General features: G+C 57.7%; 3 protein-coding genes across 19 annotated transcripts; 1 reads left to right on the top strand and 2 right to left on the bottom strand.

Annotated features, from left to right (window-relative positions):
- Nucleotides 1-804: 804 nt before the first annotated feature.
- On the bottom strand, nucleotides 805-6,967 carry LOC116659908. Of its 4 annotated transcripts, XM_032468279.1 has the most exons (5): nucleotides 6,626-6,965; nucleotides 5,635-5,694; nucleotides 5,392-5,444; nucleotides 4,865-4,968; nucleotides 805-2,384 (listed from the first exon to the last, which is right to left on the bottom strand). In XM_032468279.1, the coding sequence occupies exons 1-5, from the start codon at nucleotides 6,881-6,883 to the stop codon at nucleotides 2,275-2,277; spliced, it is 585 nt and encodes a 194-aa protein (XP_032324170.1). In that variant the 5' UTR covers nucleotides 6,884-6,965; the 3' UTR covers nucleotides 805-2,274. The 4 variants fall into 4 exon arrangements, with proteins under 4 accessions (XP_032324170.1, XP_032324167.1, XP_032324168.1 ...); XM_032468276.1 differs by lacking the exons at nucleotides 5,392-5,444; nucleotides 5,635-5,694 and having other exon boundaries at nucleotides 807-1,992; nucleotides 2,098-2,384; nucleotides 6,626-6,963; XM_032468277.1 differs by lacking the exons at nucleotides 5,392-5,444; nucleotides 5,635-5,694 and having other exon boundaries at nucleotides 807-1,978; nucleotides 2,098-2,384; nucleotides 6,626-6,963.
- Nucleotides 1,933-25,412, top strand: GPIHBP1 (glycosylphosphatidylinositol anchored high density lipoprotein binding protein 1). 6 transcript variants are annotated; one of them, XM_032468273.1, is made up of 6 exons: nucleotides 1,933-1,939; nucleotides 9,277-9,278; nucleotides 22,391-22,443; nucleotides 22,992-23,117; nucleotides 23,714-23,827; nucleotides 23,954-24,318. In XM_032468273.1, the coding sequence occupies exons 3-6, from the start codon at nucleotides 22,392-22,394 to the stop codon at nucleotides 24,187-24,189; spliced, it is 528 nt and encodes a 175-aa protein (XP_032324164.1). In that variant the 5' UTR covers nucleotides 1,933-1,939; nucleotides 9,277-9,278; nucleotide 22,391; the 3' UTR covers nucleotides 24,190-24,318. The 6 variants fall into 6 exon arrangements, with proteins under 6 accessions (XP_032324164.1, XP_014417448.1, XP_014417449.1 ...); XM_014561962.2 differs by lacking the exons at nucleotides 1,933-1,939; nucleotides 9,277-9,278 and adding exons at nucleotides 19,389-19,393; nucleotides 20,384-20,388; XM_014561963.2 differs by lacking the exons at nucleotides 1,933-1,939; nucleotides 9,277-9,278; nucleotides 23,954-24,318 and adding an exon at nucleotides 25,245-25,412 and having other exon boundaries at nucleotides 22,340-22,443.
- Nucleotides 9,177-26,971, bottom strand: LY6H (lymphocyte antigen 6 family member H). 9 transcript variants are annotated; one of them, XM_032468286.1, is made up of 6 exons: nucleotides 26,828-26,971; nucleotides 12,738-12,809; nucleotides 12,468-12,569; nucleotides 12,092-12,219; nucleotides 11,254-11,373; nucleotides 9,177-10,946 (listed from the first exon to the last, which is right to left on the bottom strand). In XM_032468286.1, coding segments are annotated over exons 2-6 (588 nt in total). In that variant the 5' UTR covers nucleotides 12,740-12,809; nucleotides 26,828-26,971; the 3' UTR covers nucleotides 9,177-10,710. The 9 variants fall into 9 exon arrangements, with proteins under 9 accessions (XP_032324177.1, XP_032324171.1, XP_032324175.1 ...); XM_032468280.1 differs by lacking the exon at nucleotides 26,828-26,971 and adding an exon at nucleotides 13,087-13,156; XM_032468284.1 differs by lacking the exon at nucleotides 12,468-12,569 and having other exon boundaries at nucleotides 12,689-12,809; nucleotides 26,828-26,956.
- Between the last annotated feature and the right edge of the window lie 496 nt (nucleotides 26,972-27,467).

Genomic DNA, 27,467 nt, shown 5'->3' with positions numbered 1-27,467 from the left:
ATTGATCCTGGTTTGAATGGTAGGGGCCAGAGTACACTTTCCAGACAGACAAGGGGTAAGGCTGTGACCGGGGCTGGTTCAGAGAAGGTGGGAGGAGAAGCTGGTTCTAGAGCAGACGGATCCCAGCTGTGGACGCTCGGGCATAGGGTGCAGGGTGCACTGAGGCCACAGCAGCCCCGTCACCCACACCCACACCCACACCCACACCCACACACAGCACCTGGCGAGCTCAGAGGGGCTCCCCACACCCTCACTTTGGAGCCATGTCTGCTCCCTGCTTCATCAGCGCCTTGGGGCTCCTAATTTGGCCCCTCTTTTCCCATCCTTTTGATGTTCCAGCTCTCTCAAGTTGTTGCTTACGGGAACTGTCAGCAGATCAGAGGGGTCAACCAGCTTGTGAGGCAGCATTTTCTCAAGCCGATGGAAGGATTCTGGAATGGTGGGGGGCCAGCCGGTGAGGGGGTTTGGAGTCCGTCCAAGACACCCACCCACCTCATCCCCGCTAACAACAGCACACTGTTAGAAGGATGGTGCCCTGAGCCACAAGAAAGAGGAGGGACGTACTTGGAAAACTCCAGGGGAAGAAATGTGGTTCAAGGGCTTGAATCCAGCAACCTCGAAAAACAGGGAATTTTGTTTTCATGAGCCATTCCTGAGGAATCTCCCAGAGGAAGAGCTCCAGACAATCGGATGGAGCGCAGACACAGCGAGGTGAGGACTGGGTGGCTGCCTGAAGACAAAGCACAGGGAGACCCACAGCCACGTGAGCGTCAGGGGCAGCCGGCGCGGCAGGTGGTGACTACGCGCCTGCAGCAGGGCCGAAGAAGACGTGAAGGGGACGCAAAACTCGATTTCAAATGTTCTCAGCAAAGGTCGCTGGTGATGGTTTTAGTGCTGTTATTCTGAGACTACTGTGTGGGGGTAGGGGATAAAATGAATGAGTAATTACAAAATATACTAATTCTAAAAATTTCTAACAATTTTATTTTCCTCTGTGTTCCAGAATGCTCAGTGTGGAAGATGAAATACGAAAAAAAGAAAAGAAAAGAAAAGAAAACCCCAGGGTCCAGATCTGGGCTGGAGGAACCCGTATAAAAGCATGAGGTTTTACATCTCTAGAACTCAGACTGCGGTCCCGAAATGCCACTTCAAACTGAAAGAAGCCAGAGCTTTTCAGAGAAATGGCTGATTCTAGGTCTGGTGCAGAAAATGTAAAAAGGGGGACTGAAACAGCCTGAGAATCTGTGACAACGGAAGAGGTAAAACGAGTCAGAAATACCCGTGTGAGAGAGTTTCTGATGCTTCAGGTGCATAAAATCAGATCTTACTCAAGACCTTTGGCCTGTGACACCCAATCATCACTGGTCCCTCGATTCTTTCTTTCTTCTTAATAATATAACAACCCTCCACGAACTCACCAACCAACAGGAAGACTAGCATTGCTGATAACCTGCTGCTCCCTGCAGGACCCTTCTCAGGCCCCCGTGGCACGCTGCAAGCCATACCTCCCTGTCCTGGGGCAGCAGCTGCAGGTTCTGGACTCTCGAGTTGACTGTTCTTGCTTTCTCCAGATGCATGACTGATAGATGATGATGAAGATGAAGACGAAGATGAAGACGGACAGGCAGGCAGGCAGATGATGATGAGGATGGTAATGAGGATAGTTGACAGCTGACACAGTTTTATTGTCTATAAAGCGATTTTTTGTCACATTTACGTAAACGACAGTATAAAGTAATGCATGCATGAGTATCAGCTTTGTGTAACCTGCTGGGACTTAGCTCCTCAACTTCGCGTTGCCAACGTGCATCCAAGTTGATCTGCGATGCTCGTTCACTCCTTGCAGCTGTTGTATAAATACCCATCGTGGCCACATCGCGCCTCACCAACACGTCCTCCCGTTGGTGGGCATTCGGCCTGCTTCAGGACGTCTGCTCTTGTGAACAGTGTGACCGTACGCATTCTCCTGGTGGACACGCTGGAGACATGGCACTGGGTGAAATGCCAGGAGATCACTTGATCACGGGGAGCAGGACATCCAGCCCCAGAGCCCAGCCACGCTATTCTCCCAGGCGGCCATCCCCAAGCATCTCCAACCTGGGGTGCGCGTGGTCTTCCTCACACGGCTTGTCAGACCGCCGCCCGGGCGCCCAGGGGCCGCATCCCTGCGTCCGTGCCCGTGGTCGGCGCGTCCCCGCTGACCCGGACGCTGGGCCTTCGCCCCTGGGGCCTGTGCACGTCTGTGACCGTCACTGAGGACTTTCCTTGGCCTCATCAAACCTCCACAGGGTAGAAATGGAATGGCTGGCTTGAGCGGGAGGGCTCTGCCTGGAGACTCCGGGGATTTGGAAGCCCGGTAACCATGGTGATCACTGCAGTTAACACTGGGGGACGTTTACCAAAAAATTGCTTGATTGTTGATTAGCTAATCTTTAAGTCTTCCTCCCAGCTGTGCTCCCTCAGAGGGAGCAGCCCTCCCCTTCAAGGCCTCCCTGGATCAAGACCCCGGGTCACCACAGGAAGGCAAATGCCTGTCTTTCTGTCCATCTTGAAGTCTGTCCATCTCATTGCCTGGCTGGGGCCACCTGCTGCCCTGGGTCCCAAGTTAGAGGACAAGGGCCCCATGCTCTGCAGGGGTGGAGCCGGGAGCCCCAGGTTTCCCCCTCAGCCCAGGGAGACGGAAGAAGCGGGGGGAGGGGGGATGCTGACCCTGGGGCTGCAGCCCTCGGGCGGGGCTCACTCCACCACCCACAGCCACTCCCCAGCGCTTCCAGGAAGGCCTCTTCTCATCAATTCCTGAGTTATCCAACTGTCACTCTTCATCCCTCAATCACTCATTTTTTATTTTACTCATTCATTCATTCATTCAGCAAAATTACTGACTGCTGGTCCAGGCATTGGCCTGGGAGGCCTGAGTTCCAGAAGTCTCTGTCCAGGGAAGAGGCTGGGGTCCCTGGTCCCAGAGTGCAGCCCACCTGATCGGGGTGGAGGGCAGGGAGGTGGGGTGCCAGCCTGGCCTCCAGTGCACACAAGCCAGACCAAAAGGCTAAGTGCTTCCTGGAACGGGCAGTGTAGAGACTAAGCCCCAAGCCCGCTCCCGCTGCTCGGGCTCCAAACCCTCCTGCGCCATCGCCAAGGCCGCCTGGCTGGGTGCTCAAGGGAGGGTTCCCAAATCCCTCGCTCTCCCCACACGCAGTGCCCTCTGGCGGCTCCTGGTCAGCCCAACTGGCGCCAAGGGAAAGAGCTGCTGTGAAATCAGGGGGACTTGGGCACAGCTGGGGCAGGGGTGAGGAGGCTTGGCTTTATTCTAGGAATTCGGAACTTCGCCCAGGAGAGCCCCTGGCAGAGACTAAGAGCAAGTGACACGACGCCGCCCCCACTCACAGGCTCTCAGCCCCAACCTCTATCTCCCTCGAGCTTGCCACCAGTTCCACCTGCCCCTGCTCCTCCCGTGTCCCTCTCCTGTGTGACCCATCCCCCAGGCCAGGCCCAGGCATCCTGAGCACCTCCAGGCCTTCGGTCAGACCCCACTCCCTCCAACCCAGCTGCCCAGTGTCCCCTCCCGGTGTCTCTGCACCCCGCTGCCCTAGACGGTGCCACTATGCCTGATGCGCACCCCAGGTCCTGACCCTCCAGTCCACATGCCCCCCTCCACGTCACAACCAGCAGCCCTTCTAAGGACCTGAGACTTGGATACACGGTCACCTCTCCACTGCCCACAGGCTGGGGCTCAGAAATCCAGCCTCCTCGGGCTTGAACTTGGTCACTCATTGCCCATCCTGTCCCCTAGCAAGCCAGCAGGAAGGCCCACTCAACAAGCCCTCCCCAGTCCAGGGCGAGAGGCTTGTGGTCACCCTATAAGAGCCAGCGGGGAAGGGTGTGGCCCGCTCGGCCCAGCCCAGTCTGCGGGGGCTCTCAAAGGCGTCTTGGCCAGTGGTGGATTGAGGAAGATTCCTGTCCGGCTCTGCCAGGCACGGCCCCTCCCTCTCCTCACTCAGGTCACTTTATTGTAACTGTTCCTCTGTGCACGTCTCAGGGACACTTGCATAAACCACCAACAGGGAGGATGGATGAGTGAAGGCTCTCTGAAAGTATAAACACTGCCCTCGATTGCGGGGTCCAGCTGTTGGAGAGACCCTCTGGCGGCTGGCGCGTTGCTGGTGGGAGTGGGCCTGGCTCCACCCTCGGGCAGGTAAGACGGTGGCAGTGACAAAGGCCCAAGAAGGCCAGGTCCAGGGATTTGTTCCCCAGACGTGCTTGCTGGTGACACATCATAGCGCTGGGACAGGAGCACATGAGAGGCAGCCTCCATGTGTGCGTGAGCAGAGGCGGAGGACCAGAGCTGAGAGCTGGGTCCCTCCCGGGGGTCGTGGGGACACCTGCACAGCTCTTCAGGACCACGCATCAGAGGTGAACGTTGTGTGTGAAAACGAAGGGAGAACAAGACCCTGTATCTGCGTAAAAACACCTTGAAGGGACGCCCAGGAGGGCTGGGGGTGGGGGCGCACTTCTCCCCTGTTCCATTAGCTTTGAGGAAGCCCCAGGCCTCACTCTCAGGTGCCCCCTCGCCACCCCCTCCCCTTAGAAGAGGATTTGGTCCCCCCCAGCATCCTCCACGGGGACAGGACGGGTCACGTTACCTGTCCCGCCTCCTGCTCTATCCTCGCTACTCCCGGGGCCTAGAGCCTAGCCCTCGGCTCCCGAAAGGTAGTGCCATGAATAAGTAACACATAAAACCCTTAACTCCTCCTCCCTCCTCTGCTGACTGTGGGGTGTGGACAGAGCACATTCCTGGAGCAACACCAGGCACTTTGAATTGGGATTTCTGGGTACAGGGCCCAGACCTCTGCGTCGGAAACCTCACCTGAAGGAATTCTGCGGCGGTTTGAGAACCAGTGCCCTGAACGACGGCCGTGGGAGCTCACAGGGAGGAGGGTGGCTTCCTGCACACCACCTTGGGGTGGAGGTCTGGAGGGGTGGGAGAGAGATCCAGCCCGGATCAGACAGGGCAAAGGCGTCCTCCGGGGGCTGGGAGCACAGGCCAGGAGGGCCTTGCCTAAGAGCCCTGAAGTGCGAAAGGGGCTTGGGTGGAACAGGGGAGGGGTCAGGGAAGCCTCACACCCTGCGGAGGGAGCTGAGGGGCGTTCATCTTCTCAGACCCCCACACGTCCACCACGGTCATTCTGCCAGCCAAACAGAAGGGGTCAGAGGCCTGGATTCTAGCTCAGCCCTGTGAGCTGGGTGTGTCCCCACCTCACAGATACAGAAATCTGGCTCAGAGGGGAAACAGAACGTAGCCAAAATCACCCAGCAAGCAAGAGGCAGAAGAGACGCTTGAACGCGGGCATTTCCTGCAGGCCCAGTGGAGAGTCTGGTACGGCAGTGTCTCACCTCCAAGTCTGCTTCTTAGGTGTCGAGTGGGCGTAACAGGATGTAGAGTTGAGCTGCTCCCAGGTGCAAGCGGGGGCGAGACAGACAGACGCTCTGAGAAGGGCAGGCACAGCGCCCACCGGGCAGCGAGGGAGGGAGAGGGCGCAGAGCGCAGCCCCGCCCCGAGGGGGCACTGGAGAAGGTGACCTCCACGGACCCCGGGAGCAGACCGCTCCAGAGCGTGGGTGGTGGGAAATCGCCCACCTGTTCTGCGGAGCTGCCAAAATCCTGAGCTCTCCTCCAGCAAAGACACCCAAAAGCAAGCTAGAGACAAACCTCAATCAGGAATCTGATGCAACCGTCGCATGACATAAATGTCCTACCCAAATATTGGAGCCTTGAATCTGGCAGGGGTTTAAAAGTGTAGTCCCCCTGACCCACTGCAGTTGGGTTGTGTCCCAAACACCATCAGGACACGGAACAAGAGAACTCCCTGTATTAGCTAATTAAATGAGGGCCTTGTGGTTGTGTCAACAGACCGTGAAAGGGGATCTCCTTTAAGTTTATCAGCAATTCCTAATAAAAAAAATCTAATTGAAATATGAATAAATAAAGAAGCAAAGCTGAATAAAGACTGATTTCCAAATCCAAGAGCAAACATCAATTCAAGGTGCGACAGGAAAGACCTTCCATTAACACAGAGGCCCTGGATCGCTATCATCATTCAACGATGCTTTACAAGTCCTGGCTAACGCAACAGAAGCTGAAGTTAAATAAGCAATAGAAATGCTGGGAAAGCACAGTCAAAACCATCTTCATTCGTAGACCGCGGTACGCCCTGAACGTTGAAGAGCCTCTGCTAACGGGGGAACTAGGCAGACGCACAGAGGGAAGGAAGCGGCTTTCCCACAGTGTGCTTTGTGGCTGCTCCGAATCGCCCGGCACCCTGTACACATTGCTGATAGTCCCTGTGCTGTGAACCCCACTTTTCTAGGTCTCAGGAGCTACATTCTGCAGCTTCCCAGCCCCGAGGGTGTCGCCGCATGACCTCGGTTCTGCCAGGGAGATGCAGCGGGCAACACCCCAGAGAGGCTGGAGGGCCGAGGGCAGTGCCCAGCCCGCCAGCTCCGCCACCCGGAGTGGCTCCTCGCGCCCTCCCAGTGGAGTCCGTTCTGAGATGCTCTGCCAGCTCGGGCTCAGGGGTCAAGTGTGTGAGCACTGCCCCAACTTCAGGTCACCAGGGGGCATAACTAACCTTTCTTTGTCTCTTGAGACCCATTCTACTGGATGGTGGAAGCCTGATTGTCTTGGCCACGTCTTCTTTCACAGGGCTGCATCCAATCAGTAGCAGCGGGCACATTTCCTGCAATGCCCCTTTGGTCCTCAAGCACCCGCCAAGACACACTGGCTGCCCCCAGTCGCCCACACCTTGTCTGCAGGCGTTGCCCCCAGCCTGTGCCCAGCTGACAGGCCCGAGGCTGTCTGTGGCCCACCTGCCGCCACCCTTGTCCATCCCACTCTGAGGCCTCACCCCTCAGGAGTCTCTCTCTGGGACCCACACCACCCTCCACTCCTTCCAACCCCCTCCATCCAGGGGCACCTCTTGCTTACTTTCGGGAGGCCCCCCTCCCTCCCACTCTGTGTCTGGAAGTGTTCTGAGGATCTTCTCAGCAGGCGTGCCTTCTCTGTCTCTAAGTTTGTCTCAGATAGGCCCGTGGCACAGTGGGTTGAAGATTTTGGAAACAGATGTCAGCCATCAAAGGGCCCCTGTGGCTCCCTCAACCCCTTCCCTGATCACCCTGCTGAAATGGGAACCCATGGGGACAGGTACTTCTGGAAAGAATGTCATGAAGAAAATGAAAAACATCAGTTCGCCACACCACAAATGACCTGCTTAAAGGAAGTGGGGGGAAGGGAGATCCAATCCTACTTACGACACCACAAAACTGTAAATTACCTGGCAATAAATCTACCAAGGTGGATACAAGACCCGCACAAGGAAAACGATGAACTTGTGCAGAGGGACTAAACACACGGTGAGACACACTGCGTCTCTGGGCGGGAAGAAGCCCAACAGTGAAGCCATCTTCCTCTCCAACTTCATACCCAAGTGAGCAAAATTCCAGTCGAAACCCTGAAGACTGCTGTGTGGAACTGGACACATGGGTTCTAAAGTTTATCTGTAAGAACAAACTGTGAGAAGCCCCCAGAATCTTTTAAAATGAAGAGCCAGGCAGACACGTGCCTTACCAGTTGCTGTATCTGTCTGCTGGAATCAAGCAGCTTGGTGGGGCCCAAACAGAGGGGCTCCCAGTGGTGGCAGGCCCAAAGCGCACATGCGTGTGGGCACGCGCACGCGCACTCACACACACACACGTGAATTCATAGTTACCAAGTGGAGCTCAAGTCACTAGAGCAAGATGGCTTGTGTAACAAACGGCATTGAGAGACACTGCCCACGGGTGTGGAAGAAGTCTGCCTCCTGCCACGTCGTAAGGAAACCCCAGGCGGCTGGATGTCTGAATGCGTCAGGCAATCCGTGACAACGTTAGAAGAAAACACAGGGACTCTTCCTCAAGTAAGGGTAGAGGACATTCTCCTAAGACCTGAAACTCAGAAACCATAAAAGGACAATTAGATTTGACCACACAGAACTTGAGAACATGCGTAGGGACAGTAAAGACACCCAAAACAAAGATGCCGGGAAATATGTGCAAAACATACACCCTGGGAAAGACCGCGTCCTTAACACACAAAAGGGGCTTACGGATCATAGCAAAAGCAAATGCCACAGCGGAAGGATGGGCTAGGGGTAAGATCAGGCCATCAGAGAAGAAACAGAAGTGGCTGGGAAGCACATAGGAAGTTCAACCTCACCAATAACTTCTTAAGCGGCAATCAGAGTAAGATTCTACTCACCAGACTGGAAAAAGTCCTTAAAGCTGGACAAGACCCACAGCGGCTGACATGGAAGGACTGCAACTCGACCTTTTCTGAGGCACCTGATTCATTTTTAAGTAGATGTCCTCCCTGGCTCAGCTCCCCCATCTCAGAATCGACCCGACAGAAATAACTCCCCAATCCCATGAGGACATGAGGACCAGGACGGTCATGGCAGCGCTGCAGACGAAAACGCCTGAGTGGACCCCCGTGCCCACCGACAAGGGTGGCTGACTGAGCCCCAGCTCGTTGGTCCAGGGGGCACTCAGCAGACACTGAGCAAAAGGTCTGTCCAGACGTGCTGGCCTAGGAAGGCGCCCTTGCTGAACGGTTCAGTGAAGGAACCCGTGGCACCATGGCTTTCCAGTGCCACGCACGTGCCCAGGGGCCGAGCGCTTCACACAGAGGGCGGGCTTCGACCCTTCTGCCACAGCTCGCAAAGGTGAGGACTCCTCAGAGGGTTTTGGAGGTGGGGCACACACTCAGGTCCACAGCTGAGGTGTCGAGGCCGGGTTATCAGGGCCACGCTGCCCTCCCTGGAAGCCCCCGTCCACTGCTAGTCCTGTCTTTCTTAAATAGCTGGAAGAACTTCACTCCTTTTTACGTTTTAAGCACTTCCCTTAAATAATCAATTCAGCAAAGATGGACGTAAAGGTTGGTGTGAACCCCAAGCCTGTGGGGTGGCAGGTCCACGTCCTCCCAGCACCACCAGGGTTTCCAGTGCTCCACATCTCCCGTGGCTTCAGCTCCCAGCCTCCTCCGAATCCCCAGGTTCTCTCCAAGTCTCCCCTGAGCCAGCTGCCACCTTCTACGCCACCCGCCAGCACCACCCCCTCCCCACGCTCTCGAAAGCAGCAGACACATGCGATGGGTAGAGCGCTTTACTGAGGCTTGGGGGGGTACATCGCAGAGCAGCAGAGCAAACTTAAAACGCAGCAGGAGGTGCCCCTCTGACAGGTCCCTCAGCCGTTTCCACCAGCAGGAAATTGACACCAGTCTCCAGCAACCCCACTCTTCTCTCTGGTTCACTCACCCGGGACCCCCAGACCCCTCTCCATCCCTCACACAGAGAAGCCAGGGGACGGATGCCAAGGCCAGCTCATAGAGGAACTATCATTCTTTCCAAGGGGTCCAGGACCCAGGAGTGACCACAGGCCGGGCCAGCCACAGAGGAATGAAGAGGAAATGGCCAAGGGCCAGATCCTAGAGAAAGCCTGGAGTGATCACTGGGTATCACGTGGTCAGCCTGGGCCACAGGACAAGCCACCTGGCCAGATGGTGTGGAGTCTGGGCTGGACTCGGGGTACAGGGATGAACCGCAGACTCACTGCTGGAGCAGGAAGGGCCAGAGAAGCAACACCCTCAGGTTAACCTCCACTGGCCCTCCTCTGCTCCCTCCCACCATAAGTGCCCAGGCCATTTGTGCCATCCCACACAGGGGTGTAGGCTTCCTCAACCCTGGTCAGGGGACTGCCTTTGAGACCCTGCCCATGGCACCCAACTCAGGGCGGGGTGGGGGATGTCTGGTTCCCAGGCCGAGGGAGGGCACACGAGGTCTGCAGGTGAGCCAAAAGCGGCCCGGAGAGCTCTCAGGGGAGCTGACACCCAGGGGCGGAGAGACCTACACACGGGGCATGTTTTGTTCCCGAGTGTGCACACGCACAGGGGGCGTGGCCGTGCCTGCGCTGGGGCGCGCTGGTTCAGGAGCTGGTGTGACGTGGACGTGATAGTTTGTGCACACGGGAGCGCCTGTTGGCGTGAGCGTGTCGTGGGTGGGGAGCATGCCCTCTGCGGACATGGGTGTGAGTCTGCTCGTCCCATGTCCCTAACGTTTGCACACAGGGCTGCAAGGCCTCGCCCTCGGGCGCACCCTGTGATCCTGTTCACCTCAACTCCCACTGCCCCTCAGGCTGTTCCCAAACCTTACCAGGTGCATGTCCCCAGCAGCCCAGCGCACACACAGCCTGCAGAGTACCAGCGCCTGCCCGCCCTGCCACTTGTGCTTTCTCCGCCAGGAAGCCCCCCAGCACCCCCACCCAGGCTCAGACCCAGGTCTCTGGACTCAAAAGTGACTTTATTTCTCCATAGAGGAGGCCCTCACAGCCAGGATATCGGGCTGGGCCTGGCTCAGCCTGGCTGCACTCACAGACCTAGGGTCCCAGCACCCTGCCGTCACCCCCAGTCTCCTGCTGGACGCCTGATTACTGAAGATGTCCTGCTGGCTGAGATTTGGAGCTGTTGGAGAGACAAGGAAGTCACGTCTGGGGAAGGGCGAGGGCCACAGACTGTGGAGCAGAGCCAAGGCTGCCCCCCCTGCCAGCCAGGCCAGGCTGGGGAGGGGGCAGCCACAGGCTCGGGGGATGCGGACAAGCTCAGAAGCCCTGCGGGAGAGAGGGGACCTCAGGGCCCAGCCCAGAGGAGGGCGGGCCCCAGGCTGAGCAGGAGCCCCCCGGCCAGGGCCCAGGGGCTGCGCCCCGCCCGGGCCACACCGTTGCACAAATCCTTCTCACAGCAGTCCACGTCTACTTTCAAGATCCCAGAGTTAATGAAGCCCATCAGGTAGTCTGAGAAAAAGTGCCGCTTCACAAAGTCGCAGGACGAGGCACACATCTTGTTCACGGAATGATCCTTCCTGCCTGGGGAAGAGGGAGGGGAGCCTGGGACTAGAATCCCACCCAGACCTCTCTGCCTTGGGCCCAGGACCCAGCCTAGGGCCCTTCCAGGTCAGCTCAGGACCCCAAAACAACAGAACCCAGGCTTCAACCCACCCACACTGTCCCCAGCTACATGGAAAGGGCCACAGAGGTGCCAGAAAGGGACAGGCACCTGCTCGCTATCACACAACAGGGCAGCGTCCTGCCACAACCCATGCTCTTGCCTAAGGGCAGAGGGGCTCCAATGATACCGCCGACCCTTCCCACCCCAGCCTGGAGCCTGACTTACTGCTGCTGGGGTCTGTGATCCGGACACTGGCACACACCGTGTCCGACGGCTGGCACTGCTTCGGGGTGCAGTGGCTGGAGTTGGTGGTCAGTGTGCAGTCCTGGCACCACAGACCGTGAGCTGGGCAGGGCACAGGGAGGAGGATGAACTGGGGCCAGGCCAGTCAGCCCCCCGCAACCCCTTCACTTGCCTGCTGCAGGCAGTCCTAGGAGAAGCATGCAGCCCTAGGAGGCCGGGCACCCCTGACCGGGAGTGACCAGGCCGAACTGGCACCGGGAAGTTGTGGAGCAGGGCTGGGAGAACCCGTGAGCCTTGGGCACCTTAGGGCGAAGGTCCCACCACTGGGACTCTGGAGGCCCCTAGTCCCCTTCCCTGGCCCCACACACGTGCATAGTGTGTGAACACGTAGCCACACGTATCACACCTATAGTGCCCTAATATCAGTTGCACACACACACCCAGAATCCGATTGGCTCCAAGCTAGGAAGGACCCAACAGGTCCTGATGGGAGGCCAGGCGGTGCTGAGAAGAGATGAGCACAAGAACCCCCGCAACTAAGCCAGGGGCACCCGTGCAGGACGAGCTGCTGGACCAAGGCCCAGAGGAAAAGCGCCCAGTGCCCCCAGGAGCCAGGAGAGACCAGACTAGCTCTGGGGCAACACAAGCTGGCGCAAAGCCGGAGGGAAACGGGCTAGGGTCGCAGGGATGGGGTGTGCGTTTGATGGGCACCTTCCTCTAGGAGCAGGGTGGCCCCACACTCGGCTCTCTCCAGAGCAGACTCGAACGCACAGGATCTCAGGCGACCTGGCCTATCCCCGCGGTCCGCCCCCAGACTCACCGGGCGCAGAGCACAGCAGGATGGCCAGCAGCACCAGGCCAAGGCCCTTCATGGCTGCAGGCAACATGCTCCAGGCGGGCCTTGGGAATGCGCTGGGGCTGCGGGCGGGGGTCGTCTGGGGCGCAGGCCTGGCAAGGAGAAGCCTCGGTCAAGAGATCCAGCCCCTGCCAAGCTCGAAGGACCCTCCCCTTTTCTGGCATCCTAACGCAACCTCCTCCTTGGAATCCAAGGCCGGGGGTCGTCCCAAAGCTCCCAAAGCCCCGCCCCCAGCCCATCCCCCAGAGCGTCCACCATCACTGCATCCCCTCCAGGGAGAATAGGTCTGTCCTCTCCAGCAGGGTGACAGCCCGAAATGCCCCCACCGCACGCCCAGCACCTGTGGGGTGGGGTGGGGGGGTCGGGAAGCGCGTCTTCTCCTTGGGGAGCGGTAGGTGCGTCCGGAGAGCAAAAGGCAGCACAAGGTGCGAGTGGACGGTACCTGCCGGTGGGGGAGGGGCGCGTGCCACGTCCCCACCCCCCCCACCCCTGGGCCGGGGAGCCGGGAACCCCGCGCCAGGCCCCCTCCCCTCCCCTCCCCGCGCGCGCTACAGCGCTCACCGCGGATAGGGGCGTGGAGCGTGGGCCACGGGTCGGGGGGCGCACTCACATCCCTGGGGTGTCGGGACTCCGCGGCTCCGGGTGGCGCGGGCGGCTCGGGGAGCGATGCCCTTCGGTCTCCCTGCGGACCGGAACCCGGGCGCAGCCTCGTCTTTCGGGGAACGCAGCCGCAGACGCGGACCCCGCGCGAGGGGCGGGGCGGAGCCGGGGCGGGGGACGCGCGGGGGGCGGGGGCGGCGGGAGACGCGCGGGCGGGGGCGCCCGGGGCCTGGGGCCCGCGCCGGGTCACCGTCCCGGGCGGTCCTGCGCTCCCTTGCTAGCCGGCGTCCCGCTCGCCCGCGCGCGCCCGCCCTCTCGCGTTCCCGCTCCCTGGGCCGCTACCCCGTGCGCCTTCCCACCTCCACCTCTCCCTGCCCAGGCGTGGGCAGGATCCCTTCCCCCTCTGCTTGGCTGCGATCCCCTTGGAATTTCTCGGAAGAACGTTTACTGCGAAAGGAAGCGAAACGCACAAAGACGCAGAGAGGGAGGGAGTAACGCGCGGCGAATGCTAGCACAGATCCCTATTCACAGACTCGCAGCCCTTGGGCCCTCCGCTCTCCAACCCCACCCCGCTTCCACTCGAGGCCGGTCTCCATCCGAAAGCACGCAGAACCCCACCAGTAGCGCAACTCTACGGACTGCTGCCTCCAACCACACCCACACCCGAAGGCAAGTCCCAAATCCTGGTCTGGGCATTCAAGGCCCTCCGCCGCCTGCTCCGACCAGTTTCTCAGCTTTGTCCCTCACCTTCCAGCCCCATCAGGTGACTTCGACGTGCTGTGCCTTTGCACCTGCCATCCCCCTACCCCGTGCCTGGATCCATATCTGCTAGGCATGAGTAAGCGACAACCACCTTGTGAATGCTGGGGTCGTTCCTTCAGTCCTGCCTTCGTTTGTCCGTCGAATATTTATGGAGTACCCGCTATTGGCCTAGAGCTGCCCTGGACCATGGACAGCACAGTAAGAGGCTTTCTGCCCCTCTGAATCTTACTTTAGACAAATGAGTGTCGCTAATATGTCTTTTGAGACGTGCCAGTCGTAGCTAGTATTGATTGAGCACATGCTGTGTGTTCTAACTGTTCTAAACACTTGATACACATTATCTCATTACCTTCTCACAACAGTCCTACCAGCAGTTATCAGTCCCATCCTAACAAATGAGGGAAACAGCGCAGAGAGGCTGAGCTCCTTGCCCAAGGTCTCACAGCACCCAGATGGCACAGCCAGTATTGCAACTCTGGAGCCTGCACACCTCACCGTCCCACTGCTGCTTGGGAGGAGACAGAAAAGCAACCCCAGCTTGAGGACTAGGTTTCCCTTGGATTAGGTAGAATTCAAATACGAGTTCAAAGTCAAAAATTAGCAAACATCCAAAGGAAATATGGCTCTAAAGTAATGCAGCAGAAACAGTGATGAGTGACAGATTTAAATCCCCACAAACTTTCTCAATCAAAGGGGTGTAGAATATAAAGTTAATCCATTTTGTAGGTTTAAGATACAGTAACAAGCACTGTCAAGCCATAGGAACAAGGTACCATCAAACCCGACCACACCTCATGGGAACAATAGAGCCTCTCTAAGTGAGACCCTTCATTGAAATTAAAAGGTCAGCAGAGATCTTGAAAGAATCATGCTCAGTGAAAATAAAAGTAATTTTAAAACATTTATTGTGTGCTTTCATTTATATGAAGTGTGCAGAACAGAAAAATCTGAAAGACAGAAAGTAGATTATAGTGGTTGCCTGGGACTGGAAGAGGGAAGGAATGGGTAGTTTCTGCCAACAGTCAAGGTTTTCTTTCAGAGTGATGAAAATGTTCTTATAATAGTAACAATAGTGGCACAACTTTGTGAATAAACTAAAAATTACTGAATTGTACACTTTAAAAAGGTGACTTTTATAGTATATGAATTATATTTCAATAAAGCTTGTTTAAAAAAAAACTCAGCCAATGCATTAGGCAACAAATTAGACACCGCTGAAGAGGGGATTTGTGAATAGGAAGATAAATCTAAAGAAATTTTCAGGAATGTAGCACAAGGGATAAGGAGGTGGAAAGTAGTGAAGGGGTGTGAAGACACGTGAAAGACAGTGTGCCAAGAGTTACCATGAGTCTGGTTGAATTCCCAAAGGAAGAGAGTCAATATTTGAAGAGCAGATGCCTGAGAATATTCCAGAACTGTGAGAGATAAGTACTTACAGAGAGCACAGTATACATAGACTAAGGAGAATAATTAAAGAAAATGTACACCTAGGTACACCGTAGTGAAAGGCAAAAGACCCTTGCGTTGTTTAGGAGACAGCTCTGCTCATGACGAACTTTAGATCGTGTTCAGACACTGAGGCTGTGCAGGAAAGTTTCAAGCACAACCAGCAGAAGCAGTTCACAGGGGAAGCCCACCCCCAGCACAGGTGAAAGCGGAGAGGAGGTCTGTGCGCCTGGCGCACGGTGACCCAGGGGGGCTGGGAGAAGAGGGGGCAAATATCAGATCTTCTGTAACTTTGAAATCCTGTTACAGGTGGTGGACTGTGTCTTAAGCACTTTAGTATACTAGCTGGGAAGTCTTTGGACTGCAGGTAGCAAAGTGCCCATCGAGAAGGGTGGTGGTTAGTTCCATATGTCAACTTAGCTGGGCCATGGTGCCCAGATATTTAGTCAAATGTTATTCTGGATGTTTCTGTGAGGATGTGAGATGAATGATGAACTTTGAGTAAATCAGACTGCCCCCATGGTGTGGGTGGGCCTCATCCAATCAGTTGATGGTCGGAGCAGCACAAAAGCCTGACCTCCCCTGAGCAAGAGGGAATTGTGCCAGAAGACAGCCTTTGAACTTGAACTGAAACATCAGCTCTTCCTGGCTTTCCTACCTGCTGGCCCACCTGCAGATTTTGGGCTTGCCAGCCTCTGTAATCACATGAGCCAAGTCCTTAAAATAAGTGCCTCTCTCTATATCTGTTTCTATATCTATAAACACACACACAAAAGCACACACACACACACACACACACACACACATCCCATTGGTTCTACTTGTCTAGAAGATCCTGACTGACACAGGAGTGGCTTCCACCCCAGGCAAGTGTGCGCTAGCGGGGCTAAAAGCTCACCGAGGTCGAGGCTCTGGCCCCTTTCTGTTGATTCTCTTGGCCTACCCTTCATCATCAAAGGAAGATGAACAAAGGAAACAGAACTTGGGAATGGCTTTGAGGTCAGAGGTCAGCGATGGGGATGGAAAGACATCTCTGGCTTACAGTTCAGGAGATCCCTGTGGCTGCCGAATGGAGAATGGGCTGGAAGGTTCTAGAGGGGAACAGGGAGGCCCATGAGGAGGATGGTGACTCTTCTGGGGGTGGCAGTTGAAACAGAGGAGGTGGATGGGTCACAGACTTGGCACTGTCTGTCCGGAACTCCCGCCTCCCAGCCCTGGCTGGGGAGGCAGGCAGGTCTCAGCAGGACAGTAAGAGCAGCTCAAGCACATGCGGGCTCCGAGGAGGTCTGGGCGTGCCTGGTACAGAGAGCAGACGCCATCGCTGGGAAGAAAGTGCAGAGAGAGGCCCAGGACATGCAGGCCGTGGGGCCCAGCCTCGACAAGCGGACGCTAGGCCCTTCTTGCTAAGGTGCTGACCAGGTCCTGGCACAGCGGCTTGGCCATCCCCCAGCTGACGGGTACCCCCACGGCCCATCACTGCTGCCCAACTCCTTGAGTCGAGAGATGTCTGTCTGTCTGCCCTGCAGTCTGGCCAACAGGGCCCAATTCAGCTCGAGTCCCAGGAAGGGTACACACAGGGTCCCCCTTCCCTTCTCCAGTCCCACTGTACCCTCAGAGCCTCCCCCTTCCCCAGGCGGCTGCAGGCGCCTCCCCCTGACCTCGCCCATAGGATCCAACCAGGCCCCACGCCATCGAAGGCGCTGTCCTCTGCTTGCCCTGCGCGCTCATGCACGGGGCGCACACACCAGCCAGGCACGCACGCACTCACACTGCCGGGCATCTTCACCGCAGCGCTTGCGGGTACTTATACACGCTCACTGAGGACTCAGTCCCAGTAGCCCAGCCCATCGCTACAGCCTGAGTGCCGTTTGGGGCTCCCGTGGGGGTTCCTTGTCCCCAGGGCTGGCCTGGTCCAGGGCTTCTATTCTGCGAGGATGCAGACAGCCTGGGACCACACTCAGTGTGTGTGGCTTCAGGTACGCTGTGTGACCCCCAAGCCTCAGTTCCTTCGTCTGTAAAACGAGGGCACTGCTAGTAACCACAGAAAGCTAGTGAGGGTGACATGAGACCCACGAGGAGAGTGCTTCCCCAGTGCCAGGCAAGCGCCAGCAGTCACCCCTCCAGTGGGTAGCAGTCAGCCACCGGCCCCGTGCCAGGTGCAGCTGGCACCAGTGACAGCGTGGGGAGAGCTGGGTCCCAGCCCAGCAGAGCTCACATTGCAGCGAGGGGCTGGACAAATTGATAGGGGGCTGCAGTATGGGATGAGCGGCAAAGAGAGAATCCAGTGGGGCGTGGACAAGGCCTCCCTGAAGGAGCCACTGAGCCTGGAGGAGGAAGGCCAGCCAGCTCCAAGTCCCTGAGATAAGAGAGAGCAGGAGTGTTGGGGGGAGGAACCGCGTGAAATAGGAGGAGGGGGCAAGGGGAGGAGGGTGCTGGGGATGGCTCAGGCCATGACTCCAAAAAGGGTTGGATTTTATCCTAAAAGCTAAGGGGCCGGGCAAAAGCTTGAGCCGGGCAGTGTCTGGATCCAGCCGTCCTTGTCAGAACTGACACAAGCGTTTCAGATTTCACACCATGGCCTTTCCTTGGGGTGGGGAGGCAGAGTAGGTATTCCTGGGTGCCCTGCTACAGGACAGCCTCTACCCTTTTGGTTGGCTGGATTCTAGTTCCCTGCCCAGGCATGGGGTGACGGTGGGGTGGCACTCAGTGGGGGGGTCCCTGCTGACCAGCGCCAACCCACTCCTGGGACATGAATCTCTACCAAATTTCTGATTGGAGACCTAGAAGGTTCCCATCAGGCCCAGGGCCAGGTAGCCAGGCCCCAACATCTAGGACTGGAGGTGTGGGGGGCAGGCTCTTGGAGCCCCCGAGAGGCCACTGCTATTCTGTCCTGGTGCGTCCCCCTCCCCTTGGGCATGGCTGGACTTACTGACTCACTTCTAGTGAAGACAGTGGGGCACAGGTGACAGGATGTCACCTCTGGGATTAGCTTACAAAGACTATGGCTTCTGATGTGGGCTCTGTCTCCCGCTGTGTTTGCTCATCCTGGCAGAGGCCAACTGCCATATTGAGAGGCAGCCAGGTGGAGAGGGACCAAGGCTCGCCAACCGCCATGTAAGGGAGCTTGGAAGTGGGACCCCCCTCCAACACAGCTGAGCCCTCAGATGAGATCACAGCCCCAGCCAACAGCTTAACAGCAGCCTCATGAGAGAATGTGAACCCCACCCAGGCCCCAGTACCTGGGTTCTAACTCCATGAACACTTTCGGAGCGTAAACAGTGTTGTTTTAGGCCCTTCTGTTTGGTGGTAATTTGTTACGCAACAAAAGCTAGTACAGGTGAGTAGGGCCTGGACTGGGTGTGACAGGGGCAGATGTTAGGTGTCCAGTCATGCCCAGGAGCCTGGAGCAGCCTCTAGGGGTGCAGCTCTGGGCCTGCTCCTCAGAGAGCAAAGACCCTGCTCTCCCCGTGCTGGGCTTGGTTGCCAGGGAGACAGAGATTCCTAACCCGGTTTCCAAGCTACTCTGCCTTCTTCCCAACGCACATGGGATGGTGTCACCCTATCAGGATTTTTTGCAAACAAGAGTAACAATCAGTCATGATTAGCAGAAGAAAGGGCAGAATGTGTCCATGTTGGCCCTAGTCCTTTCAGTCTGGAAGGCCCCTACATGGAGCTGGTGACAGCTGGCCTTGACCTCCCTCCTCCCAGCCTGACCTGGCCCAGAGGCCCAGATGCTGGTGAGGGCCTGGGGATCTCACCCTGCCCAGAGACACTCTAACAAGTACCCACAGCCTGGGTGACCTCATGGCCGTGGCCCAAGTTCAATGCTCTACTCAGGGTCAGGATGATTGGTGACCAACTGCCCCCACAGCAGAGCCAGCTCCCAGGTGGTCAGAACCAGGGACAGCGTCAGAGGCCACGGCTCTTCGGCCACTGGCTGCCGCTACATCTGGAGTCTCAAAGCCCACAGAAGCAGAGGACTGGCCCCTGGTCAGGCCCTGGCCAGAGAGGGGCGAGGTGGGGTCCTGCCTGAGCTGTGCTGCAGAGCTCCCTGTCTTGTATTTGGGGCCGACACCATCAGAATCCCTCCAAGCCATCGAGACTGTGGGGAACACAGACTCCAGGCCCTTGAGCCCGACGACACCGGATCTAGAATGTGAAACGTTCCACAGGGAACTGACCTGCTTTCTTCAAAGGCCAATGTTGTGATGCAAAACAAAACCCAGGAAATGGTCTTATGTAAAGAGGGACTTTAAGAAAACCTAAGATACACACAACCAAACACAGATGCCCTTGTTAGGATCAGGCTTCTGTCAAACTAGACAGACACTTCCACAGCAGGGAAATACAAACACAGACAGGGCTTTGGACGATAGTAAGGGGTTATTTGACATTTTGGTGGGTGTGGGGAGACACTGTGATGATGTAAGAAGACATTCTCTTTAAGAGACTTGTGCTGTGGTGATACAGGTGAACTGAAGGTTGGGGCTTGCTTTAAATATGCCATCAAGAAAGGACAGGACGGACGGAGTCAGAACAGCAAAGCCCTTGTGGTTGTGCTACAGGAGAGTAGGTTCTTGTTGCAGAAAGAATTCAGAGACGAAACCTGGAGGTCAGGAAAGCGAAACGAGGATTTATTTTTAGGTGAAGGTACACGCTCACAAGGTGAGCGGGCAGACTCAGGTGCACAGCTGCGCTGAGCTTCTTTGGCGAGCTGGTTATATGTGGTGTGAAAATGAATGGGCACAATATTCACTGGGGAGGGAGGGGTTTGGGGTCGTATTCCCGGATTTTCATCCCAGCTCCGCCTTCCTGAGGGGAGGAGGGATTTTGTCCTTATTTAGTCTGGATCGGAAGTGTCAGGTGTCGGTGCATGATGGGTACTTCTTACCTGCAAGGCTAATTTTACTGTAATGAGGGCACAATGAGCAAAAGTTTACATTCAGATGAGGGCGTGGAAGGTTACATTTGGACATGGGACATTCCTGCTTTTTCCCACCTTTCTTTGTCTGCCTCTGGGACACTTGTCACCCCAAAATGTGTGGTTTCTTATCAGTCCAGAGGTGCCTGCTCTCCTCTGTCTTCTCACGGAGCACCGTTGTTCACAAGATGTGCGGTTTCCTGCCTTTTGGCCCAGGCCCTCTTTCTCTGCTCAGATCTAGCTACCTGCCTGCTCTGACAGTTGTACAAGCTGGGTGATGGAGTTGGGGTTCCCCTGACACTCAGTATTCTGACATCCAATCCCAGCATGTAGGGGTTCCCTCCACCACCAAGCAGCCCCCACACGCCAGCTGGGGGTCTTACAAATCAACTCCGCTCTAATACCACCTAGCTGGGGGTAACAGCAGCTCCCACAGGTTAAGGCCTCTGGCCCACAAGATTGCCCCCACTTCAGACGCCAATTTTAAGTTCAATTTTAAGTTAGGTCACCAGTCCCAAACGAAGGAGCTTCTGTCCCTGTGGAGCTTGGGGTGCAGCACAGCTGCACATGGAAGCACCCTGGCTCACCAGCCCACAGGGTCCCCACACCTCTTCCTCTTGGGGGTCTATGGAGGCTTCATTACAGAGACATGATTGATTAAAATCATTGGCCATTGACGACTGATTCAACCTCCAGCCCCGCTCCCCTCCCGGGAGGTCCTTGCGTGGGGCTGTAAGTTCCAACCCTCTAATCCTGTGGTTGGTTCTCCTGACAACCAGCCCCATCCGTGGTGGTGACCCCGGTGACCTAGGGGCTTTCCAAAGTGAACTCATCAACACAAAAAAGACACCTTTAAGACCCTTCACTTAAGACATTTCAAGAGTTACAAGAGCTCTGTGCCAGGACCAGGGACGACCAAATATATGTTTCCCGTTGTCAGTCACAGCCTCACAGTCCTCTACTGCTGTGGACATTCAGACATTTTCATAACAAGATTTTTACATTTTCCCTCCTGTGCAGGTGGCGAGGGGCTGGACCCTGTCCCCACCCAGCTCAGTGACTGCATGAAAATGGTAAAGAAAATTCCCCACATTTCTGCTGCTAGTTGGATTTACCTTCTTTTAAGCTGGCCCAGATCTCAGAGTCCCAGACACCAGGACAGGAACGCTGGGCCCCGTCGCAGGAGGGCACGGGGGTCTGGGGACAGAATGACCTGGGCTCCAGCCCCAACTCCGCTGCAGTGCAGGTTCGCTTTGCTTGTATGTCTTCGCATTTTCAGAAGGCTTCTTTTTTTCTTATCACATAACTGGTCATTTTTTTTGTCGTTGGTGTAACACAGTGTTTTATTGTGCTGTCTTGACTGGGTTTTGAGGTCAGAATGTCTGAAGACATCTGGCTGGGGTGGGGGTGGGCACACATCCACTCCACCCTGAGGGCTGGGCCCCGGAGAAATTGGTGTCTGCTCACCCTCAGCCCCAGGCAGCCCCGAGAGCGCCGCCCACAGCTGGCAGGCGGGAAAGCTCAGACCAGAAAGTTAAGGGAGCGGCCCTGGCAAACGGCGGGGGCGGGGGGGGGGGGGTGCTTGCATCCCTGCCTCCAGGTCCCAGGCCAGCCTCCTGCCCCTGCCCCGACCTCCCCATGGCCTCCCGGAAGGGGCTTCTCAGCACCCACCCTCCACAGTCTGGGCCCACAGAGGAGGAAGAGGTAACCCCAGGGAGAGGGCTGGAGGACAGCCCAGTCCTCACACACGGTCTCCGGGCAGGAGACCAGTGGCCAGAAAAGGGAGGCTCCCAGCAGCTCCCCAGGTGGCCCCCATGCAGCCCTGGACAGCCGGCGCCGGCTGCTCCGAGATCAGAGAGCAGACTCAAGGGAAGGAGAGGGTGTGAGATGGTTGTGGGGGGACGTGCTCTTCTAGGAGGTAACACCTGTGCAGGTGGGACGGCCTCGTGGCCATTGGCAGGAACAGCATTCTAGGCCAAGGGAACAGAGAGGACGAGGCCCTGAGGCAAGAGGGTGGGCAGCAGGCACACTGCTGGCTGAGGCAGGAGACCTAGTAGAAGGACCATGACTGTTTTTCTTTGAAATACTCTTAACGATGCTCTGGAATGTCAGTGAGGCTGTCTCACAGTTGAAGGTCCCTGGTCAGTGGTCTGCAGCTGGAGGGTCCTTGAGGCCAAACTCCTGTAGCTGTGTGGCCTGGGCCCAGGTCTGTGGGGTCAAGACACAGGGCAGGGGGCTGGCCGGCTACACTGCAAGGCTGAGGCACCGAGGCCAGGGCAAAGCCACACAGGTGGACAGGACGCCCAAGGCTGACCACAATGACTTCCCCTTCCCCCGGCCCCTGGAGTCAGGGAGGGAAATGGCCATCCCTGGCCCAATGCCTGGCCTGGGGAGCAGTGTGAGGCCCATTGTTTGAGGTTGGAGCTGGGGGGCCCAGGGCCTCCGGGACGCCCCAGCAATGCCCTTTGTCCCACTTCCCGCAGATCCAGAGGCTGGGCAGGGACCCAGGCAAGGGGACGCCACAGCCCCGGCAGGATGAAGGAGCTGGCAGCTGTCCTGCTCGCCCTGCTGTTGTGCGGACTGCAAGGTACTTGGGGCGAGGGGGGCCTGCAACAAGGGAGACCGCAGAGTCCAGGCCCATGGGACCCACAGGGACACCCAGCCTGGGGGCAAGACATGACTTGGGAGGGAAGGAGGAAGTGTGGCTAGAGGCCAAGGCCAGGGGGAGGTTGATGGGGCTCTTCTGGGCTCCCACAGGTCGCCAGGCCTCCCATGCTGGCCCCAGCCAGGCCCTGGGGGGACACGGGCTCCCTTCCCCACCCAGCCCTCAGCTTGGCCTCTCCCAGCCTCAGTTTCCTCTTCTGTAAAATGGACAGGCCAACCTGAGGGTTTATGGGGAGGGTGGGGGGCTACTGTAAAGCTGGTACCAGTAAAGCCACGGGTAAGGAAGCAAAGCCAGGGCTCTGAAACCCTGGCCGCGACCTCACCAGCTTGGGAGGTGGCCGGGTGGGAGAAGACAGAGGGACCAGGAAGTGGGGGCAGGATGGATCAAGGGGTGGGGGCGCGGCCTTGGGCCGCAAGCACATGTCCTCTGTGCCGGGTAGTAGAGGTTTACAGGCGTCCCTGCGCAACCAGGGAGAGGGCGCATGCAGGAAGACAAGGATGACGACGGGGACTTTGGGACGGCAGGCTACGACGAGGAGGATGAGGAGGAAGAGGAGGAAGAGGAGGCCATCATGATTACAGGCAGCAGGGGCAGAGGTATGTGTCCCCTACCTGGACCCTAGGGCGAGGGCACTGTCTCTCCAGGGTCCATGGGGCTGACAGTGAGGAACTGGCAGGCAAAGGCTTCCAGCTGTGAGCTTGTCTTCCCTCAGGGCTGGGGGAGGAGGGAGGATGGGACTTGACATTCAGAACACCCTCACCTCTCACTTGACCATGACCCTCAACCGCCATCCAGAGTAGGGAGCCTGCAGAAGGAACCACTGCTGGGAGGGGCAATGATGTCTGGGTAGAGCAGTTGAATAGGAGTTCACCAAGCAGACAGGGCATAGCAGCCCCAGGATGGAGAGACCAGCGAATCAAAGGCCCTGTGTTGGAGCCCAGTTCAGAAAGACATAAGCACCCTGGCACCGGTGGGGCAGGGAGCAGGGAAGGAAAGGGGCCAGTCCTGAGGCAGGGGGCACAGGGAGGCTCCAGCAGGGCAGGGTTTGGGGGCATCAACTGAGAATGAGTGCAGTGGACAGGAATTGGGAGGAGACCTTGGAGGCGAAGAGGTTTGGAGGCGAGAAGCGTGGTGAGGTGGGGGCTCTGGGGGCTGGGCCCCTTCCCGGAGCCTGAGCCGCCTGGCCTCCCAGTGCTGCTGCAGTGCTACACCTGCCAGTCCCTGCACAGGAATGAGAGCTGCGAGCAGATGCAGGACTGCATCCCCTACCAGACCTGCAAAACCATCATCTACCGCTGGAACACCGGTGAGCCGGCCACCCTGGGGCAGCCGCGCGGAAGGAGCCCGTCACCCACACCGGCGGGGAGGGGCCTCATCCCTGCCCCATGCCGTCCAGTGTAATGCCCTTTCTCCACCACCCCCTCCCACCCAGAGTCGGATCCTCAGACCACCTACTCGGGGTGGTGTGCAGACACATGTCAACCCATCACCAAGATGGTGGTTGGAACCCTGACGACCATAACCTGCTGCCAGTCCAGGTTGTGCAACGTACCACCCTGGCAGGGCCCCCCGGGTACCTGGGCAGGCAGCTCCCAGAGTAGCCCCAAAACTGTGGCCACCACCTTCCTGCTCAGCCTCCTTGCTGGCTTTCTGGCAACAGGGTTCTGAGTGGGTGGTCCCATCTCCACCCCTAGCCAGGCTTGTACCCTGGCTGGCCAGCACCCTGCCTGGTGTTGTCCCCTCCTGCCCCTCTCCCCACCCCAGCTTTGGAGAATAAACTTGGAGTGTCTGAAATGAGCTGGTTCCTCCCAGCCACGACTGTCTTTCCTCAGTGCCCTCTTCTGGCCTCCTTGGCCCTCTCTCCATGCCTATGAGTGGCGGTATGGCCAGCATGTGGGCCTGAGGTCCGGGCTTCAGCCGCTCTTAGGGTGGGTCCACACAGCCCACCCCCACCCCGCCCCATAGACAAAACACTCCCCATGTGCCAGGGGGATCCTGCCCCAAATCGCTCCCCAGCTTCCCGCCAAGACACCTCCATCTATGTGACAGGCATCTGGGGAGGCGGCTTTGGGAGGGAGGCTCCCACCCCAGGAGGCTGTGGGGGGCTGGGGGCGGAGTTAAAAGGGGGCAGCTGGAAGAGGCGAAAAGAGCAGGAGGCAGAGGGTTGGCTGCAATGGGACTTTGCAGCCAGACTCTCAGCCCGATAGGTGTGTGTGGGGCGTGGGGGTAAAGGGACGGTGGAGGGGGCAGCCAGACCACCCATATCAGGGAGGGGTGAAGTGGCCTCTGGGTTCCTGAGAAGAGGAACGGGCTAGTGGGAGGGGGCTGGATAGGAGAACCTCAGCTTCCCCAGTGTCTGCTCTGGCTGGGCTGCTGGACACTTGGCTTCTTGACTGGGGCCAGGAGAGAGCCCTGGGATGGGAGGAAGGAGGCCTGGGCCCAGGCCTCAGTTTCCCCATCAGGGTAGTATGGAACAAGGCTTAGAGGACCCCTGATCCTCACCAACTCAACATCCCCCATATTGGGAAGCCCAGAGCCCTGTGCTGCTTATCAAGTATCCCAGCAGGCAGAGCAGTCTCCCTCTCTGCATTCTCCCCTTTCCTTACTAATGAAAACCTCAAGGCCCAGTTTCGGGGGGCGAGGGTGGAGCAGATCCCCTAGATGGAGGTGGTGTAGCTTTCTCTTCCCCTTCTTCCTTTCTGTGGCTGGAATAATGGCTGAAGCTCAGCAGCCACCTTGCACCATGAGGCAGCATCCTGAGAATGGCAGGGCAGCATGGAGGAAGGTGCTTGGATCACAGATGACTGGGAACCATCATCCCAGCCCTGCACTGCTTAGTTCAGGACCCGTTTCCCTGGGAGGGAAATAAACTGCCATGTTGAAAATAGTTATTTTGGGCTTCTCTGTCTCTTGGATTTTCACACACTTTCAAGCATGTACATGTATTCACACGTGCTCCCTACTCCTGCACACGCTCATGGACACACGCGCTTGCAGACACAGTCCCTGCTAAAGCACGGCAGGTAAGAGCACAGCTCTGGGGTCACACTGCTTGGGTTCAGATGTTAGGCCCACACCCTCCAGCTCCACGCCCCAGGGGAGCCCCTTCCTCCCCAGCGGAGTTTCCTCGCGTGCTAAGAGGGAGAGTAGGAGACCCCTCCCCATGGGGCTGCCGTAAGAACGGACTGACATGTGGCTTAGCGGGCCGCTTGTCGCCCTCGCCTGGCGGAGAGTAAGCGCTCAGCCGCGTGAGCTACTGCTGTCGACGCGACGCTGACGGCCCAGCCCCTGCGCACAGCGGGCTCGTGTGCTTTCATGGGAGATGCCCCATCCGAGTCCCTTACTGGCTCGAGCCTCCTTAACCACACCCACCTGCCGCAGAAACGCTGGGCACTGTCACCTGCATTCACAGAATTCTTCCTTCAACCCCCGCCTTAAACGCCCCTGAAGGTCTGAGTGCACAGACCCCCTCCATGCATCTGGAGCTGACTTCTTTCACGACCTTGGCAGCAGGTGGGAGCCGGGATGTAGGCTCAGTCTGAAGCCACTGGCTACAGGGTCTGCCCTGGCCTCGGGCTCCTGCTTGGGCGACAGCTTCTTCTCTGGGGTCCTGTGTGCAGCTGGGCCCCGATTCCCACCCCGGGGAAGAGAAAGCACAGACCTGACTCCCCGCTGGGGCTTCCACCTGCCCTTGCCCGAGGGCACAGGAGGCAGGTGGCCCCACGTGTGCGCCGGCAGGTCCAGCTGTGGGTGGGGACCTGATGTGGGCAGAGAAGCCAGCCTGCTGGGCGCCCCAGCCCCAAACACTGCCCCTTCCCCCATCCAGCAAGGTCACTGTCCTGACACCGGCCGTCCACCTGAGCGAGGCAACCCTTCTGCTCAAGGTTAGGTAGCCGTGGTGGCAGGCCCAGGACCCAGCCCCAGGGCCTCCTGCCAACAGCAGCCGTCTTCCCAAGGAGGCTGCAGGCCAGACAGGCAGCAGTGCCACGGCACCTGAGCCAGAGGTTGGGAGCGGCTGGATGGCAGCCATGGGCCAGCTGGATCTCCAAGCCGAGTCCAGTCTGAGGAGCCAGTGGCCAGTCACAGCCTGGGTCTTCTCGCAGAGCCCAACGCACGAGGCCCGTCCAGAAAGGAGCAGCCAGGGGCCTCGGGAGGCTGTGTGGTCAGGCCCCTCCTTCCCTCCCAGCCCGGCAGGGCCCCCATGTCTACCCAGGAGGCTGGCGGGGACACAGCCATCCGGGTCCCTGCGTCCGTTCCCTCGACTGCAGTGGCCAACAACCACAAACTTAGTGGCTTCAGACCATACCTGTGGATCGTCCGGCAGTCCTGGAGGGCAGGAGGCACCACCAGCTGCGCTCCTTTCAGAGTGTCAATTTTATGCGACAGCTGGACTGGGCTAAGGGCTGCCCACGGAGCTTGCAAAACCTTATTTCTGGTACGTCTGTAACAGTGTTCCCAGAAAAGCTTGACATTTGAATTGATGGCCTGAGAGAGGAAATCACCACCCCAACGTGGGTGGGCACCACCATGGCCCAGGCAAGAGAAAGGCAGGAAGGGCAAATTTATTCTCTCTTCTATTTTTTTAAATTTTTTTCATTGTTTTTTTGTTTTGTATACTTTGGTGTGGGAGTGGTAATTAGGTTTGTTTATTCATTTATTTATTTTGATAAAATTAAAAGATACTGAGGACTGAACCCAGGACCTCGTGGATGCTAAGCGCGCGCTCTACCACTGAGCTATACCCGCCGCTGTCCCATTCCTCTCTCTTCCTGAGCTGGGTCGTCCTTCCTCTCCTGGCTCCTGGGCCTCTGAACTCAGAGGGAATCACACCCCTGGCCTTCCTGTTCTCCAGCTCACAGAGAGCAGACTGGGGGGCTTCTCGGCCTCCGTGACATGTGAACCTGCAGTCGGTCTCCTGCTCCATGTGTATCTCCGTGTGACCTTTT

The sequence above is a fragment of the Camelus ferus genome, chromosome 25 (assembly GCF_009834535.1).
Source record: "Camelus ferus isolate YT-003-E chromosome 25, BCGSAC_Cfer_1.0, whole genome shotgun sequence".
In the NCBI taxonomy this organism is placed as follows: Eukaryota; Metazoa; Chordata; class Mammalia; order Artiodactyla; family Camelidae; genus Camelus; species Camelus ferus.
The sequence above is the reverse complement of the archived record's forward strand: the minus strand, read 5'-3'. Positions and strand labels throughout refer to the sequence as shown.

Excerpts from the sequence above, each read along its gene's own strand:
- GPIHBP1 (XM_032468273.1), top strand. The coding sequence starts at position 22,392 with ATGAAGGAGCTGGCAGCTGTCCTGCTCGCCCTGCTGTTGTGCGGACTG. Across the intron at positions 22,444-22,991 it reads GCTGTTGTGCGGACTGCAAG|GGAGAGGGCGCATGCAGGAA; the intron begins GTACTTGGGGCG and ends CTGCGCAACCAG. Across the intron at positions 23,828-23,953 it reads CATCTACCGCTGGAACACCG|AGTCGGATCCTCAGACCACC; the intron begins GTGAGCCGGCCA and ends CCTCCCACCCAG.
- LY6H (XM_032468286.1), bottom strand. Across the intron at positions 12,220-12,467 it reads CCCCCCACCCCACCCCACAG|GCCTGCGCCCCAGACGACCC; the intron begins GTGCTGGGCGTG and ends TCTCCTTGCCAG. Across the intron at positions 10,947-11,253 it reads GATCACAGACCCCAGCAGCA|GCAGGAAGGATCATTCCGTG; the intron begins GTAAGTCAGGCT and ends CCTCTTCCCCAG.
- LOC116659908 (XM_032468276.1), bottom strand. The coding sequence starts at position 6,883 with ATGGACAAGGGTGGCGGCAGGTGGGCCACAGACAGCCTCGGGCCTGTC. Across the intron at positions 4,969-6,625 it reads GTCTCAAGAGACAAAGAAAG|ACCTCCACCCCAAGGTGGTG; the intron begins GTTAGTTATGCC and ends CCACCCCTCCAG. Across the intron at positions 2,385-4,864 it reads CCGCCGCAGAATTCCTTCAG|TGTTAACTGCAGTGATCACC; the intron begins GTGAGGTTTCCG and ends AACGTCCCCCAG.